The following is a 17,161-nucleotide window of genomic DNA, read 5'->3' on the forward strand; positions in this document are numbered from 1 at the left end:
TGAAAAGTCAGCACTCAACTGCTCAGTGGACTGGTAAACTTTGTTAGTCTGTCTATTATAATAAAAAAGACCCAGAAAGCGTTCTTTGAACTTCTCACTTCTGTAGTGCAAAACAGCATCGTGTGTGGGTCAGCGTCTCCATGAAAGAGCTCAGTGACCCGGGACATGGCAAGAGTTCTCCTGCTGCTCACCAAGCTCTTGTCTCTCCAGCGCCTCAAGAACCACCCAGCTCTCACCAGACGCTGCTTCCGGGTTAACTTTTGTCTAACTGTACTCATACACATCCACATGATTTAAATTTATTCATAGGTTGATGGATTCGTTTCTATGGAAGAAAAATTCAGTTTTAAGTGAAGGAAAAGGCCAAAAGTCACATCCACATGACCTCTATGTTACAGCTTTCCTTCCTGAGCCACATTCATACAAAATCTATAATAAAACACAAATGTCATGACCTTCTGGCTCCCCTCTCTCATTTATACACTTCATAAACACTCTTGTTGGTCCTGTGCTGAAATTCATTTTGGGTCATGCAAGGTGACACAAAAGCTATTTCCGCTCTGTACAATGCAGAACTTAAACAGCGCACAACTGACCTTCCAGATCACAGCAAATACTCAGCATTATTTGTACAAGAAAATTAAAGTTGCATGCAAAACTAAGGCTGTAATTTTCATATTTCTTTCAGGCACCCCAGAGGTTAATACAACCCCTGTACCCACCCACGCCACCAGTTCCCTTGCTCTTCATGAGCTGCACCAGTGTAATTTACAGCTCCGCAATGAACTGGGTTAACAAACTGACCCATGCTGCATACTTTTTCGTTTTCCCCAGGGTTATTATTTTCAATCCACACCAGTTCCTAATGACATGCACATCAGAGCAACTGGGAGGAGGCAGCAATATGAGGATGCCTCTGGGAATGAGAAGCCAGAGACATTCTGCCTAAAGAACATATAAAATAGATTTCCATATAGCATGGCCTAAATCCACTTGTCGCCACACCTCCTCCCAACTCCATTGCCTTTCACCATGTACATTCTCCATTTTGAAATAACTGTGCAGTCTTCCACCAGGGATCCCAAAACATCAGCCTAAAACAGTATATGTAATGTTGTACTTTTCAGGAATTGTTTTGATTCTTTTCCTTTTTTTCCAGAGCAGTGAATTTAGTTCTGTTCTTTAAAATGGGGCAACATATAAGGTCATATGTAATATCTGCAAAATAAATTAATTTCTGCAATACTCTTCACCATAAAAAATAAAGTTTACCTTTGCAAAAAAAACTCTAATACTAAGCAACATCTTTAGAGATTTAACCTGTTCTCCTTTAGCCATGCTAAACCGCAAGCGCACCTAAGGACTTTCCCCACTACTCTTAATTTATTTTCCTCAGATTTCTAGAAAACCAATTAAAAAAAATAGCACACACCTAATACAGGCATATTATCCATTTGAGAGATCAGAAACATGATGTCCATCTCAGCACGTCACTATTGTGCACTACAACATAGACATTCTTCAGATTGCATTTGTATCCAGGAGGGTAATGGCCCTCACATTAAAAAAGCTCTTCATTAAGTGGCTCCCTGTCACACTGCCCATTACAGGCTCTCATGCCCTGACCCTGCACAGCCTCAGAATAATGCTGCTTTTAACACGCAAACCAAACAGGGTAAATGAACTATGTTCTCTATCTAAGGCTAAAAACATCAGTAAACGTATTATTAATACAGATAAAAATCATTCCTTTGCATTTCCCCAGTGATATAAGAAAGTGCTATTACTTACTCTGTGTTCTATAAAGTCAAGTCTTCCACAATGAATAGTCCCCTAAAATAACTGGAAAAAATCCACAGCCAAAATTGGATTTAATTTTAATAGCATTCTCTAAGTTCTGTCATATATATTATAACATAGAAGTCATACACCTGAAAACATAATGCATGTTCTAAAGGGTTTGCTTCAGCATACAGATTATGTCTTTCTTTAGAAGTACAAAGACCATCAGGTAAAGACTTCATTTCTGTCACCATGTCCACAAAACCATAACACTTGTTTACCAACCTGGCCTCACACAAAATGCAGATCCACAGCTCAGGAACCATTTCTACAACTCAACAGTCTTGGGCCATTCAACCAAGAACCATGTCAGGAGTAAGGTCCATATTTTATTTGAAAGGTATTAAAAAAACTGAATGGATCGGAGAAGTTGATTAAGAATCTTGCTCTCTTCCTGTACAAGAGGCCAACATGTATCAAACAGAAGTCATGTGCAAGTTCAAAACAAGTAAGAAAAGCAGCTCCTGCCCATGATTTGTAAGAAAAGCTAGCACTCTGTTATGGGACATCACAGATACTATAAGGCTTCAAAAGGAGCTTACACAAAGTATAACAAAGCTGACAGAGCAAAAATATCAATTGAGAATATCACGAATAAAGACCATTTCTAATTGAAGAAATTCCATAATACCAAAGAGCTGGAAAACAGGAAAGCATTCAGGGCATGATCACACTCACTTATCCTACCGCTGCATTCTTCCCCAGGCAACTGCTAATTCCTTCTCTCAAAATCAGCAGACCTTTAGCTTCATCTAGCACAGTCACTTTTAGACGATGCTCTTAGAAACTTAATGTTCGACATCAGGTGTTTTCCAAGGTTTTAATAAGTAATCCAAAGGTTTTATCATGTAAGCTGCAGTTCAAGCAATTTACAAGTTGGTATTTAAAGCTGTACACAAGCACCTGCTCTAAGTGTTCACTTTATTTTGAATTAATCATTATGTACTCCATTTATTTTTCCCTTAACAGAAGATAAGTGGCTTTTGCCTCTGCTCATAATTGGAGAAATGCGATGTAGGTCAGTATATAAAAAAAAATCTGAAGTTACATTAATTACTCAGAGGTAATTACACTTGCCTTACCAATAGCATTTACTATTGCTAGAACTGCAAAATGTTTTCTACTAGGACAAGTTTTCACATTTTCATAGAACTCCAAAGGATGTGCCATTAGGTGTGAAACTTCCCGTGATTTTTCCTTTTCCAAAGCACAACACTGAGTTAAACCCTTCAAAATTAAAACATGAACTTAATTGTCAATCTTATTTTTTACATCTTGTTGTTGTTAGTAAGACTTTTTGAAGCTACTGAAGACTAAAATTTGGCATTTGAAAATTGAGTATAATCCTTTATGACTACAATGGTTCTGGGTGAATAGGTCAGAGCCCCAAAAGCCGCACACTCAACATAAGGGTGTTATCTTTTTAACATACTGGTAGAACAGTGCTCCTCCTGAGACAAAGCTGTACTTGAATCCATATTTCCCTTACTAAGGCCAGTGCCAGGACATGGTATTGAATTCCAGAGAGATGGAAGAGACAAGGGCTCCAAACACTACCAAGGGTGTCTGTGGAGAGGACATCACCACAGGCATTAAGAAGCTTTGCGCCTAGCTGAAGGATTATAGACCCAGTTTCTGCACTGCTCAGCTTTCCTGGGTACCCCTTCTCTCCTCTCATTCTTTCACTGAGTAGGAAAAAGTGGTCTGACTCTGGTCCCTAGGAGATCCCTGGATGCCACAAGTTAGAAAACCCAGCATTTTCAAAGTAAAAACAGCAGTAGTTTAATTTTACCCATATCTTCATTACCACATCTTATTCTGCTTGGATGACTTTTTCCTGAGCAGTGAACTGCCTTCTAACCTACAGTTTCAACAGTAATCAGGCAGGGTCAGCAACGTTAAAACACTGCACGGCAGATGATTGCACACAGCTATTTCCCTCCTGCTTTGCGTGAACCTCTTGCTGCTCCACTTCCTGCAGACTCACCAGAGGAATTCAACGCTCGTCTTAGAACTGTGTTACATTCTTAGACTTAATTTAAAATCGTGCTATTTCAAACACAAAAAAGCTTAAGTATTTAGACACAGCACAGATCTTCAGAAAATGAAGACAGTCAGCTTCTTAAGGGCAGATCATTAGATGAGACTGTTCACTTTTAGTCTGTATCTCAATTACCAAACATAAAACAGTGATCCAAGAAGTCTAGAATTCTAAACAGAGGAATTAAAAAAAAAAAAAAATAATAATAACCAGAGCTTCTTCTGTATCTCTGAAACATTCCTTTATTCTGCTAGATTTTATTAAGCAGTCACAGCTTCACATACAGATGTGAAAAAAACCTCCCTCCAGAAGAGTCCATGTCCTACACCCAGAGGAAAAGGGTCTGTAGCAGAACTGAACAGAAACGTAGTACCAAAGTAAGAGAGCACTGTGTCATTTAACTCTGCAAACTGCCTAAGGATGACAGGTATGTTATTTGGGAAAAGCAAGAAGAAACTATCTTGTCATTTAGATTAGTTCAAAATACAATTTCTCAAATTGCTGTTCTTCCTATACAAGGTGTGCCTAAGGTCTGAAAATAACAGATTTTTTGCAAAATGGTGCTTCCATCACAATTAAAACACCCCCAACCATTTTAACAAACTATGTAGACCCTGAAAACAAACTGAAAAGGAACTAATTTTTGCCTTCCTAGGGGAGATATTGTTTTTATTTTGTTAATATAAGATCACCACGAATGCCGAGGCTTCAGGGCTTAAATTTACTCTTCCATAGGCAACTTGAAGCACTGAGCAGTCCATTAAATAAAGTGTGGATCTTTGTTAATTAACCTGTTTTGTAAGATTCGCGGCATGGTAACAGCTGCTCAGATTAGTGACTCCAAAGCAGGGGTAGTCCAGCTAGTTAGCAGTTAAGAAGTAAAATTGCATACACTAACCACCATTAATAACGCATAGCAATATGTAAAAAGCAGGGGATGGAATGGCGCAGAGGTTACATTACTTCTGTGTGGCAACACTTGCCATTCCTTCTCCACATGTACCTCTCTTCACAAAACCTTTCAGATACAAATAAAATAGCCATGACCTTTTTTCCTCCTCTGCATGATTAATTACTTAATGTACTATTAATTGGAAAATGTAGCTGAATTTCAAATGCTTTCATTTTCTCAGCATATCATGCTGTCTGGGAAGCGCCGATTAAGCTGTTCATCAAAGGTGAGCAGGCAAGGTCATGTAGGCTGTACCTCTTCAGTTATTCATTACCTGTCCTAAATAGTAATTAACAACAGCAATATTTCCATAAATCAAAGCTTTTCTGATTACCTTCAGATGATGAGCAGTTGGGGGGAGAGAAGGAATCCGTGGATGGGTTTATGCATATATCCTTTTTTTCACCATTAGATCTAATGCATACCTGAATAATTCAATCGATACAGTAGCTGTCATTTAAGATGCAGAATTTCATTGCAAGTGAACAGGAATTTCACACAGCATAAAGAAGAGGTTACGCCTTCCTTCCTCCCTTCCCTATGTCCCCAAACTTTAAAGTGGGATCTGATCTAAGAAGGTTTCTTAGTTACCAAAATCATTATATTTATTATTTTTGTTTCTTCTTTTTACCTCCATTATCTAGGTTAAAGTGAAGATCACAAGGTATGGTCTTGAGGTCACATTCAGTGAGGCTCTGCATTTCTTAACAGAGAAACTTATCCCTTCAGTTATCTGTGGGGTTTCTCACCTTGAGGCATCTCAGGCGGCAAATAATGAGGCTCCTGAGCACTGACGTGTACCCAGTCGAAGTCATCATACAAATCTTGGTGGTAGTCACAGGGTCCAGGACCATCATCGAACGTACATCCCCCTAGGGAAGAAACTTGGTATTAGTTTATTCTAAAGCAGAGCTTTTCCAAGAGTCAAGCAGACATGTTCCTCCTGGGCACGCCACAACGACGGAGCCCACGCAGCCTGTGGCACAGTTCACAGGCTTGCTTATGCGAAGCTAAAGCCCACAAGCAGCTCCTCAGTGTTCTGCTCTCTTTTTTAAAAAGTCTCTGTCTCACACAACCAATTTCCCCCAAGAGCACCTTCTGTCAGAGCAGGAGATCACTGTCTCAGTCGCTCAGCTCAAGTGAAACTTGGCCCAGAGTCTGCATGACAAAAAGCAACACGCTATTTAAACCAAGGGAGAAACAGAAAATAATGGACTAGGCTCAAAAACTAAAAGTGTAAATCAACAACTCCAATGCACTGAAAGCCTGAGTAGTCCAAATACTGACAACGAGGATAAATACTGTGTCCAAAACCAAAACAGTCAGACAAAATGATTAAAATTTACTCAGAAATTAAGTAATTGCTGAGGAATGAATTGGATAATCTTGCTTTATTACATCAATCTAGCATAGCAGAAAACAAATTAAAGGCTCTTTTTCAGGGTCACACAAACAACAGATATGAAAATCTTACAACAAAAGTTGTGACGAGAAGTGACAGGGAGATAGAAGGGAAGAATACAAAAGCGGGGGGGGGAACCTGTGTAACACAGTAATTTCTGCCCTGTCTCATTCAGTAAGTTTTTTATTACATTCTTCACTCAAGGCAACAAAGTAGGCTGGGAAAAAGAGAGAAAAAAACAGGATGATGATCATGCATCTCACACAGGAGATCAAGGTTTGAGAAGGAAGAAACAAAGGTAGCAAAAGAGCCTGATCAAAGAAAAACTAGAACATAGACACAAGAAAATACAGATGTCACACATAAAACTCTGCAGCATCTGTTATCTCGATTCATAGCACAGTCCTTGAGTTTGCTCCTCCTGCTCGAAAATAAAAGCCAAGACCAGGAGAGAGGGAAAGAGAAAGCACAGTGCATTCATCCTTATTTAAGCCTATTTTTTTTTGATCCAGAAAAGCAGCTATAGGACGACTTAAGAATTAGATTATAAATAACTCTCAGAAATCAGGGCAGATATTTCTTGCATCCTCTTCTCCCTGTCCTCAGTGGTCGGTGCATATCAATCCAATTAACAACTGCCATTACAACAGAAATTCCTCTTGTTAAGATGACACCTCTAGAACAACAGCAGCATTTGTACTGACTTCATTGTCTGACTTTTTTAATACAAAACACGGGACAAGTACTGCAAATCCCAAAAACTAACAAAAACCCCTTATTATGGTAAATTCTAGTGTCACCACAAGATGAGTCACCACCACCACATCAACAGCAAACACCCTCCCCTGCCTGTCAGGCTCTCACCAGCCCACAGGACACCCTGGAAGAGGAGAATGGGCTGGAGGTGGGAAACTGGAGATTGAGGACCGTGAAGAACTACAGCTTGTGCTCATTTCTGCCCTCTGTACAAGACATACACAGCCTGGAACTAGGACAGGCCAGAGAATAAGGAGGAATAAGCATATATGGTACCAAAGTGAGGATAAAAATATTTTTTTACCTACCCAAAATGGAGTCTAAAAATGTCACATAACATGAAGAGAGTTTGTAAAAACAGTGTTCATATATGTGGAAGAAGAAGTTCCTTTTACTAAATTTCATTAGCAAATCTAGATTGTGTCCCAGACTAAGATTATGTTTCATCTTCCCATGGTTCTGCATATGTGTTTATCATTTTGAATAAATGCATAAAACCAAGTTTTAGCTAATTCTGCTTCACCAAAACACATCGCCAGATAACTCATTCCCAGGCACACCCAGAACCTCTCATTTAGCAGTGTTGTGGCTGGCAAGGACACCACCAGGAGAGAAAGAAAACTAACTCTACACTGTAGCAAATTTCTACAAAATCCTTGTACCGTAAACTTCATATTCAGCTCCATGATAGCAAAACCCTCTCACATGTTACCCTGTGACAACATAAACACAGCATTCATAACAACAACAAAAAGACCCAACATTTCAGGCTCTGTTTTAAGTTGGTTACTACGTCAGCTTCCCTGTCAAAGACTGCAAGGCACAAGAGAAATATTTGTGCGTCAAGTAAATATTTATGCCATTAAAAGTCCCAACAGTGATGTCCTATTACCACCGAGAGACTTTTCTAATTAACATTTATCATGATAACACCAGAAAGGCTTAGAACATAAATCTTGGGGTTTGATTTAACTTACAATACACTATGATCACTCTACAGCAAATGTACATTTCCTTGGATATTTAATTGATAAATGAATAGCAGTTTCCCTTAAAGGGAAGTTGTCATTGTCTGCTGTCCCAGCACCAAGATGACATATGGCTTTGAAACCCACGCCTGCAGGGCACCCATTACCTTTTTTAATGGTTTAAGTGCCTTCAGTATATAAATTTAAACTACCAATGAATCTTGTAGACTCATTTGGAAGATGAATGTCCTTAATTGCTCATCTTTGTGCCCACTATTAATTTTAGTTATCAGGGTTCTGATTAGCAATAACAATGGGCCTGTTAATCCACAGTGAGCAATTCAAACCTCGTGTGCAGCTCATCACAGCTGCATCCACAGAACAAGCAAGCATCCATTTATCTCACGCACATGAACGAAGTTTATCTGGACAGATACTACAAAATTCACCCTCTAACAACTGCTTAAACCAATGGCTTCCTCTCGTCACCTCCTCTTTACCAACATATCATGACATTGCAAGGCAAGTAAAGTAAAAGTCAATACTGTAGCAATTTATCCAGTGTAAAACGAGACAGACTAAGCATTTTAAAGCCCCTGTAGACTACTCCTTATGACCTAAAATGAGCAAATTTGGATCTCCACCTGTCTAACAGTCAACTGCCTGCATGCTATTTCAGTAACTGTGGGTACTAAGAAACAAACCCGGTGCAACATGATGTGTGGAAAACATAAAAAGAGATGATAGGTGGGTGAAACCTGCACTGATACATTTTGTTCCCAGTCGTTTGTTCAAAACTATATACACTTTAAATCAATCTTTAGCCACTCAAACATAAAACCACACCTGACAGAAGTACACTGTAGGTCAGGACTTGTCAGCACCCAAACTCAGCTACTGGGCCACTCTCCACAATAGTGTAACAGCAGCACTGTTCAGGGAAGAAAGTGGATCAGCGTGATGAATGTTTAGTACCTTCCAGTGAGGTTCAGCAGTTCAACGCAAATGCACGTTCATATTTCTTGCCTAACATTTTGACAACAGTGTGCTAATATCCTACAAATAACAAGTAAGAAATCTCCAACTCAATCATCTGTAACTTCCCCAAATCTCAAGAAGAAGTTACTTCGCTACCAACCACTGTTCCATTAAGTATCACCACCACATTCCTTTAGCTACAGCTGAGGTATAACCTGCAATTTAACTACCCTGCTACTGGAATTTGTGCATACCTACCAACACACACACCAAGCCACAAACAGTGATTTGGGCACCTCTGCTCAATATCCCTTCTGGAAGCACACAGCAATGACATTTGAATGCTCCTGGACCTTGCAGTACTTAAATCCAGGTTTACCTTAGATTGCTAATACCATGCTTCAGAAAGAGGTGGCAGCAGTAGCAGCAATCAAAGCATTACACCAGACTAGTCTGACAACAACAGCCTGGTGTGGGCTTGGGGACTGGCACACAAGGCAGGCAGCATCTACTCCCTTCAAATGATGCTACCATGAGGACATGGCCCAGAGGGGCTGGACGGGGATGAGCAGCTTGCTCTGCTGTGGAGCAGCACCAAAACGAGCCAGGACATGCAACACCTGCGGTGGTGGCAGCGGCCATCCAGTAAGCCTCAGCAGTTTAACAAAAAGAAAAATCGCGTAGTCCATCAGAAACAAACATTATCGACAGCTGGAATTGTAAGCTAGGAAGACAGAAGGAATTTTAAGTCTGGATGGTTATTTTGTGAAACTGCTAACTGTATTTCGGCTCAATCCAATTTGTTCAGTTGCTGAGGAAGTACTTGGGAAACTTTTACATTTCACAGAATTCAAGCAAATCAACAATTCACTGTTTCCATTATTTTTTCCCATAAGCTTCACGATGTTATTAACTTCAGCTTAAACACAACTAGAACTCTCACACATTCCTCTTCAACATCTTTCTAAAAGATATGTGATATATCAGCCTAGCCTCAAAATTTCTTGACTACATGTCCATTTTCATTGATAAAAGATAAAGAACCTGAAATTTTCATTATAAAAAGAAAGATATTAATACACCACATTGGATTCTCAGAAATTAAAGCACCACTAAACAGCAAGGTCTTTAGGATTAACCTAATTTAACCTAAATTTAATCTTAAAATCCCAAATACTAACCTGAGTTTAATAAAGATCATATAGTCACGGTTTACACATCCCCTATAAAAAAAAAGCTATTTAAAGATGCTTGAATTTAAAGACAAATTACATTTTTAAAAATGTTACCATATTTCCTTAGCAGCAACACTCAGTACTGACACTGGTCTAGCATTTTGATTTATCCTATATCTTTTCATATGAACACAGAAAAATGAGCTGAATGGATTTTTCCCCACCAGGTTAAAATATAAATAATCTCAAGACTAAGAGAAGTATGTGCAACTCCCAGTGATAAACCATGTCCACTACAACTTTACAGTGGCCTCCCAGCTCATCAGCACAGGACAGAAAGGAAACTTACTCAGATTTTAAACTGATGATCTTTATTTAACAATTTCAGCATTCTCACTACACTTCCTACAGGTCATGTCACTTTCACTATTTAAAATAGAAGATGTAGGTTGCACACCAATATTACATGAAAGTTAAGATATCCATAACATTTATGAATGGCATCATAAGGATGCTATACTGGAGATCTACTGACTCCTAGATAAAAGAAACTACTCCTACGTATCACCTAAAAATTCCGTATGTCAGTTTTCATATTTAATTAGACCATCACAACTCCAGTGTCCTTTAAATTGCACTCAGAAAACCAATAGTAAAAAAACAATACAAAGCATTCAGAAAACTACTCAATTGCAATATACTAAGTACCTATTGATAAAACTAACTGATGAAGAATAACACATTCATTGGCCATGCTTTATATGATCTTTACAAAAAAAGACAACCTTTAGCATTAGGGGTAGGAGAAGGGAACAGCTGGTATTCACTTTTCTAAATCCAACAAAGAATGTATTTCTTTGTCTTATGTCACACTCTCTACAGAATTAAAATAAAACAAATAGTATAACAAATTATACGCAACAACAGGAACAAGGCACTTATATTTTTACATCTCCTGTAACAACAATATCCACTAGAACTTCCAAGTACATTCTCATCAAAATCTGGCACTAAGTTTCAGAAACCAGTAAGGGAACGCAATGAAAGAAAACTCTATCTTCTGGCTTTGGACCAGGGGTAAAGAGAAAGGAAACTAGAATACCTCATTAAGTTTCCAAAACAAACTGATTTTAGAAGTGTTCTTCATTTCTGTAACTTATCAGCATTGCAAAGGATTTTTTTCAGCCATAGATTGGCACGTACAGAAGGACAGTCAAAGAACACAACTTGGCGGTTCATTTCTGAGATCTGTTCTTGCATCCGACTACTTCTGATGTTATGCAAAATACACTAGTAACATCTTAAATTTCACACTCTGCAATTTTAAGGAGCTCATCATAAGCCCAGAAATTCAGCCACCAATACAGGAGAAAAAAAACTCTAGCAGAAGAGAAAAGTTGAACTACAGGCACACAACAAACTTTCATCATCACTTTTCCCTTCCATGGGATTCAGTTACCAATGGTTATTTGGGGCTCATGTGTACTATGGTGTTACACCAAGGACTGAAATACTCTTTTCTCATCCAACTCAAATGACTAGCTGGAATAATCTGCTCCTTTTATTCAACAACATGCTTTTATTTTTCTTCACCTCCTGCTGTAAAAGCATAATGACTAGCTCTAAATCTATCAAAGTAGATAGCTCCATGGTAAGAACCTAGTACAAAATTATGTTTATCTGGGATGTCAGGTCAAAGTCCTGTGAAAACTTAAGTTTTCTTCTCACATTGTTTGGTGAATTCAAAGCTTAAAGTGTATAAAGGTGCTATAGCAGGTCTCCTGTCAGTCATATATCCAGAAACAGGTTCTGCTTTTAAAATCACCCACCTACCACATTAATTTCCCTGTTTCTATCATAGCATGCCTTAAAGCACAGGATGTTTTCATCTTCTAAAGGCACTACATTATTTCTATGTCCTGATTTCAGCTGGGATAGAGTTAATGTTCTTCCTAGTAGCTGATATAGTGCTGTGTTTTGGGTGTAGTATAAGAATAATGTTGATAACACACTGATGTTTTAGTTGTTGCTAAGTACTCAAGGACTTTTCAGTTTCTCCTACCACCGTGCCAGCAAAGAGGCGGGGAGTGCACGAGAAGCTGGGAGAGGACACGGCTGTGACAGCTGACCCCAGCTGACAAAAGGGACATTCCATAACATATGATGTCAAGCTTAGTACATAAACTAGGGGGAAAATTAACTAGAGGGTGCTGCTCAGGAACTGGTTGGGCATCAGGCAGCAGGTGGTAAGCAATTACAATGTTTGTTTGGTTTTTATATATTCTATTTATTATTGGTTTATTATATTATTCTCCCATTCTGTCCCATTAAACTGTCAATATATTAACCCATAACTTTTACCTTTTTAATCCCTCGATTCTCTCTCATGGGGGGGAAAATGAGTGGATGGCTGTGTGGTGTTTAGCTGCCTGCCGGGTTAAACCACAACACTCTGTAACGAGCATTTTAAAACACATTAATTGTAGGGCATTCAGACACCTATTAAGAATATATTATGAATTGCTGTTAATGCAGTTTGAGAATAAATTCTAATAACTTATGTTAAAATGCTTATGTTCAGTATTCCCTATTGAAATGTAACTCTGAAATAACCTTAATTAACCCATAGCATCTAAAAAGGCAGAAGGTCAGAGGCACTATTTAATTTTAAAAAAAGAAAAACCATGAAAACAGCAGCACTTAAAGTGACAGATTCTCCTTCGCTAAAGGAAGAAAGTCATACTAAATTCTAAGAATATTTCTCTTCCTTGCAGTGGTATATTGTTTTGTAGTACCAGAATTCATTACACAAAACGTGACTGATTACAGTTAAGAACAATAAAAGCCAAGTAAACCCAATTACTCACAAATGCCTTTTAAATTTTTTCTAAACTTGTTCCCACTATCAGTATGTTTTAAACATCCTCTTAGCTTATTAACTTGAACGTGGAACTCCAAGTCCCATCCAAAAGCAGCAGTGGAGTGTGAACACCAACAGCTCAAGTCTGATATATGCATAATTTCTTTCATTTTGTATCTGTCTTCCATATTCCTTATTAATCAAATATAGTAGCTTATTTTATAAAGGAAAGATGGGAACTTGAAAAATATTAAGTACAAGTTACCAAGAATGCAGGAAGCCTCATGTGGACATCCTTTCCTGTAGTCTTCAGGGAAAGATCTCACTATTAATTCCAGCATTTATCCTAAACCCAAATTCTGAGAGAGCACAAAGATTCACAATTAGATGTGGTTTACCCGGCTGTGCCATTTATTAGATTTGTTCTATTAAATTATTTTCCTTCTCTCTATACCAGGCCTGGAAAATGCTTATTCATCTCCCATTTCAAAAAGCTTCATATTGACAGGCATCAGGAAACCTTTCCATGCTTCACCAGCAACGAACAGGATGGAAAAAGGAAAGAGATGAAGGGGGGAAAAGATCACTCTCTATTACAGATAGTGATTCAGTTTCCAAACTAAGCAAAAACTAATCTAAACAAAAGTGTCTTTAAATTTCCCCCTGTTCTCCAGGGAAAGGGAGGTTTTCTGTTCTTTACTGGAGAGATGACAACAGGTAGCTGTAAAGAGTCACAGTTGCTTACTGTCTTTTTCATGATTTCTTCACCCTTCCTTGGCATGGGCAAGACAACAGAGAGCAAACAGCCCCACAGATCACTTCATATCACTAAAGCTACCAAAACAATTTCCATTTCAACTCACAAGATATTTCTGAAACCTGGAAGAGTTCCATGAACTTATGAACAGTTCTTCATTAATACCCAAGTGTCGACATCCACAAAACACCAAATCCATTTCATATTTCAGCTTACAGGCTGCAATCTTCAGTATTCCTGTAGTGCACTGAGTAGACCTCTGACTAACTGCACTGGTGACAGGGAGTTTTACCATTTGAAAACGAATAACTGGGGGGTGAGGGGTAGAATCATGTACTTGAGATTCATAAATATTTCCATGACTATATCAATAGTAACTAAAACACCAGCCAGCAAATTCCATGAATTCAAGGACACAATTGAGAGCTTCAAAATGAATTTAATCACTTTATTTATGGATATGTGGTCTTACAACACTTCTGAAAAGGCTTCTGAAAATAACACCTTTTTCCAAGACACGGTTGGTGCTTATATATAGAAAATCTTATGTAGATCTCAGAGTCTCTGGCATTTCTCCTAAATGTTCTCACAATATGCTGTTAAAAGTTAATGGATAAGAATGCGATTAAACTCAGTAGGAGTGCTGAATGAAGTCAGCACTGCATCCATTACATTAAATCACAAAATTTTGTATAGATTCAGAGTGCTAGGTTATTTTGTAACCTGCTTTCCAAGGTAAAAAGAGGAAAAAGAGCTGTAACAAGGACTTGAAAAGAAAAGAGTTTATAGCTAAACTTTTCTCTCTACTAATCAGATCAGCAATTCAACCATAAAAGCAGGCCTAACAACTACACTAGCCACCCTATTACAACTTTGACAGTTTAACCATAAAACAAGGTAACAACAGAGAAGTTTGTTGTGAAACCCATCTCTTTTTATATCAGGGATCAAAATTTTGTTCAACAGATTAAAGTGAGAGTTTCCAGCTGAACAGTAGGAGCAACCATTCAATTTAAAATAAATAAAATAAAATAAATAAAACAAAACAAAACCAAAAACATGGAGTCTCATTTGAGGGCAACAAACAATCACAAGTTAGCACGGCATCAGTGAAGAAACCAGACAAATAAATGAGGAAATGAGGGAAGAGTGCTTAAGTCATTCAGACAAAATTACAAAAGGAGCTCAAGGAGTGGGGGCACAAAGAACTCAAAAGGAATAAGGCCAACATGAAAGCTGAGACGTTCCTGGGGGAAGAGGAACATAAGACTGTGCATAAAATTTTAAATGATCATGCAAAAAGGAAGAACAAATCAAACACAAGAAAATGGAAAAAGCTGATGTTGAAAATGACAAAAGCGGTTACAAAAGGTCATTTCTGAAGCCACAGAAGGATATAAGTCCAAGCAGGTGGAGAGATGATTGAAGAGTTCAGTCATGGTATCAATCCAGAGCCACAGGAGGACAAGAACCTCTCAGAAGAGATCTTTCAAGAAAAGACATCAAGGTGCATGAAGAATTAAACTAGTAGTAAAACGCACAACTCTGGCACATGAATGAGTGAGGTTATGTGCAATACTGAGATCAAAAATACATCACACACACATGCACTGCTAAACTAAAATACAAGTCCTTTTGTAGCAGACGTGCAGTTACTGCTCTAATTTCCCACTTTATAGTAAGAAAATAGTCATAAGAGTTTTAATATCTGGCATATCTTTTCATACAGTCTAGCAATATTCTCACGAAAGGATGGCTAGAAAGAAGAACAGTATAAATGTATTTTGAAAACACAGTGAAAGTTGCCATAGCCAAAGGAAACAGACATGCTCCCCTATTTAGAGAAAGACCTGCTGAGATACAGAGCAACAAATAACAGATTTCAGATGTACTGACCCACAATCTACAGAATCAGAGAACAGTTGAGTTTAGAAGGGACCTCTGGAGATCATTTGATCCAACTCCTCTGGGTCAAGCAAGGTCACCCACAGTCAGCTGCCCAGAACCACATCCAGACAGTTTTTGAATATCGCCAAGGATGGAGACCCCACAACATCCCTGGGCAACTTGCACCAGCACTATGTCACCCACACAGTAAAAGAAAGTGCTTCCTGATGCTCAGAGGGACTGTCCCTGTGTGGAAGTGAGTATCAAAAGCCTTACTGATGTCTACACAGACAATATTTGCTGCTGTCCTTCATGTGCCTGGAAATGGTTTCAAGGATGAGCTGTTCGATCACCTTCCTAGGATCGAGGTTAGACTGACCAGCCTGTTCTTCCCTGCATTCTCCTTGCCCAATTTCCTATTAAAATACTGAGTCATGTTAAACTTTTCTCAGTAATACTTCATATTTTTCTCTGGGATCAAAACAAAGCTCTGCACATCGTTACAAGTTTTAACATCTTTTATACAACCATACAGATGCATATAACATTGCCCTCTTATACCATGCTTAAACATGGACTCTGATACTATGAAGTATCAGAGAAAAGCTGAGATAAACCACAGAACAATACGAAAACTTCCATAGTAAACAAGCTGAGAGCAGAAAACACACAGAAGTAGAGTGTGTAGAGAGACATTTCTGATATGTCTTTTACCTTTCTTCTTTAGCCTTGCAAATCTAAGTCTTTCATTAAAGGTGACCTACAGAATCAAATGAACATCAAATGGATAATTCATTTCACATGTTCCTGTTTGTATGAATTACTTCATTCTTCAGCAAAGTAAGATTTATCAAAATATTTCATAGACTATCAGGAAAATATTTTAGGCAGATTTCACTAGGAAAGAGTCATCTGACAGCAAAACTATTTAACACACTAGGAGCACATACATACAGAAAAAGATGCTAACAACTCAATTCCTTTATCTCTTACGTATAAATCACTGCTTACTGTTGAACTGATTTAATATATAAATTGTGCATGTAAGCATATATGGTGCCTCTTCTCTCATCACAGTTAGTCCTCAACAAGACCTCTGATGAACAAACACCACAAGTCATCACATCATTTTGGACTAAGCTTACTGATATGCCATCAAACTTAGCTTTATTTGTGTGATGAAAAATACCCTCTCCAGACAAATTGCAGTAGGCATGTTAAAGCTCTAGTAAGAAAACACTGTTTTAGGTTAGAAATATTTACAAGCAGAATTGTATTTCTACTACAATTTAACAAAGAAAATGTTATTTTGTGACTCCCCAGGGAATTGAACTCAAGGATTTGAAACTTGTATTTTTATCTGCAAATCTGCACTTAATTTCAATAGAAGTAACTATTACAAGAATACTCAGCTGTATTATGCTATTTTTCCAGCTCATTCAAGTTGTATTTAATCCCTCCACTTCTTAAATGGAGAAATACTCTCACTGGGTTGGCTTTGTGAAATCATGTAATAGATAAGCCTCAAGGTTAGGCGAATTCT

General features: G+C 38.2%; 1 protein-coding gene across 15 annotated transcripts in view; it reads right to left on the minus strand.

Annotated features, from left to right (window-relative positions):
- PTPRK (protein tyrosine phosphatase receptor type K) overlaps positions 1 to 17,161 on the minus strand; it is a 407,715-nt gene that overhangs the window by 314,981 nt on the left and 75,573 nt on the right. For all 15 annotated transcript variants that reach the window (XM_065056898.1, XM_065056897.1, XM_065056904.1 and 12 more), the window contains exon 2: positions 5,585 to 5,707. In XM_065056898.1, coding sequence (XP_064912970.1) covers positions 5,585 to 5,707 — 123 coding nt within the window. The remainder of the gene's footprint in view (positions 1 to 5,584; positions 5,708 to 17,161) is intronic.

The sequence above is a fragment of the Columba livia genome, chromosome 3 (genome assembly GCF_036013475.1).
Source record: "Columba livia isolate bColLiv1 breed racing homer chromosome 3, bColLiv1.pat.W.v2, whole genome shotgun sequence".
Classification (NCBI taxonomy): domain Eukaryota; kingdom Metazoa; phylum Chordata; class Aves; order Columbiformes; family Columbidae; genus Columba; species Columba livia.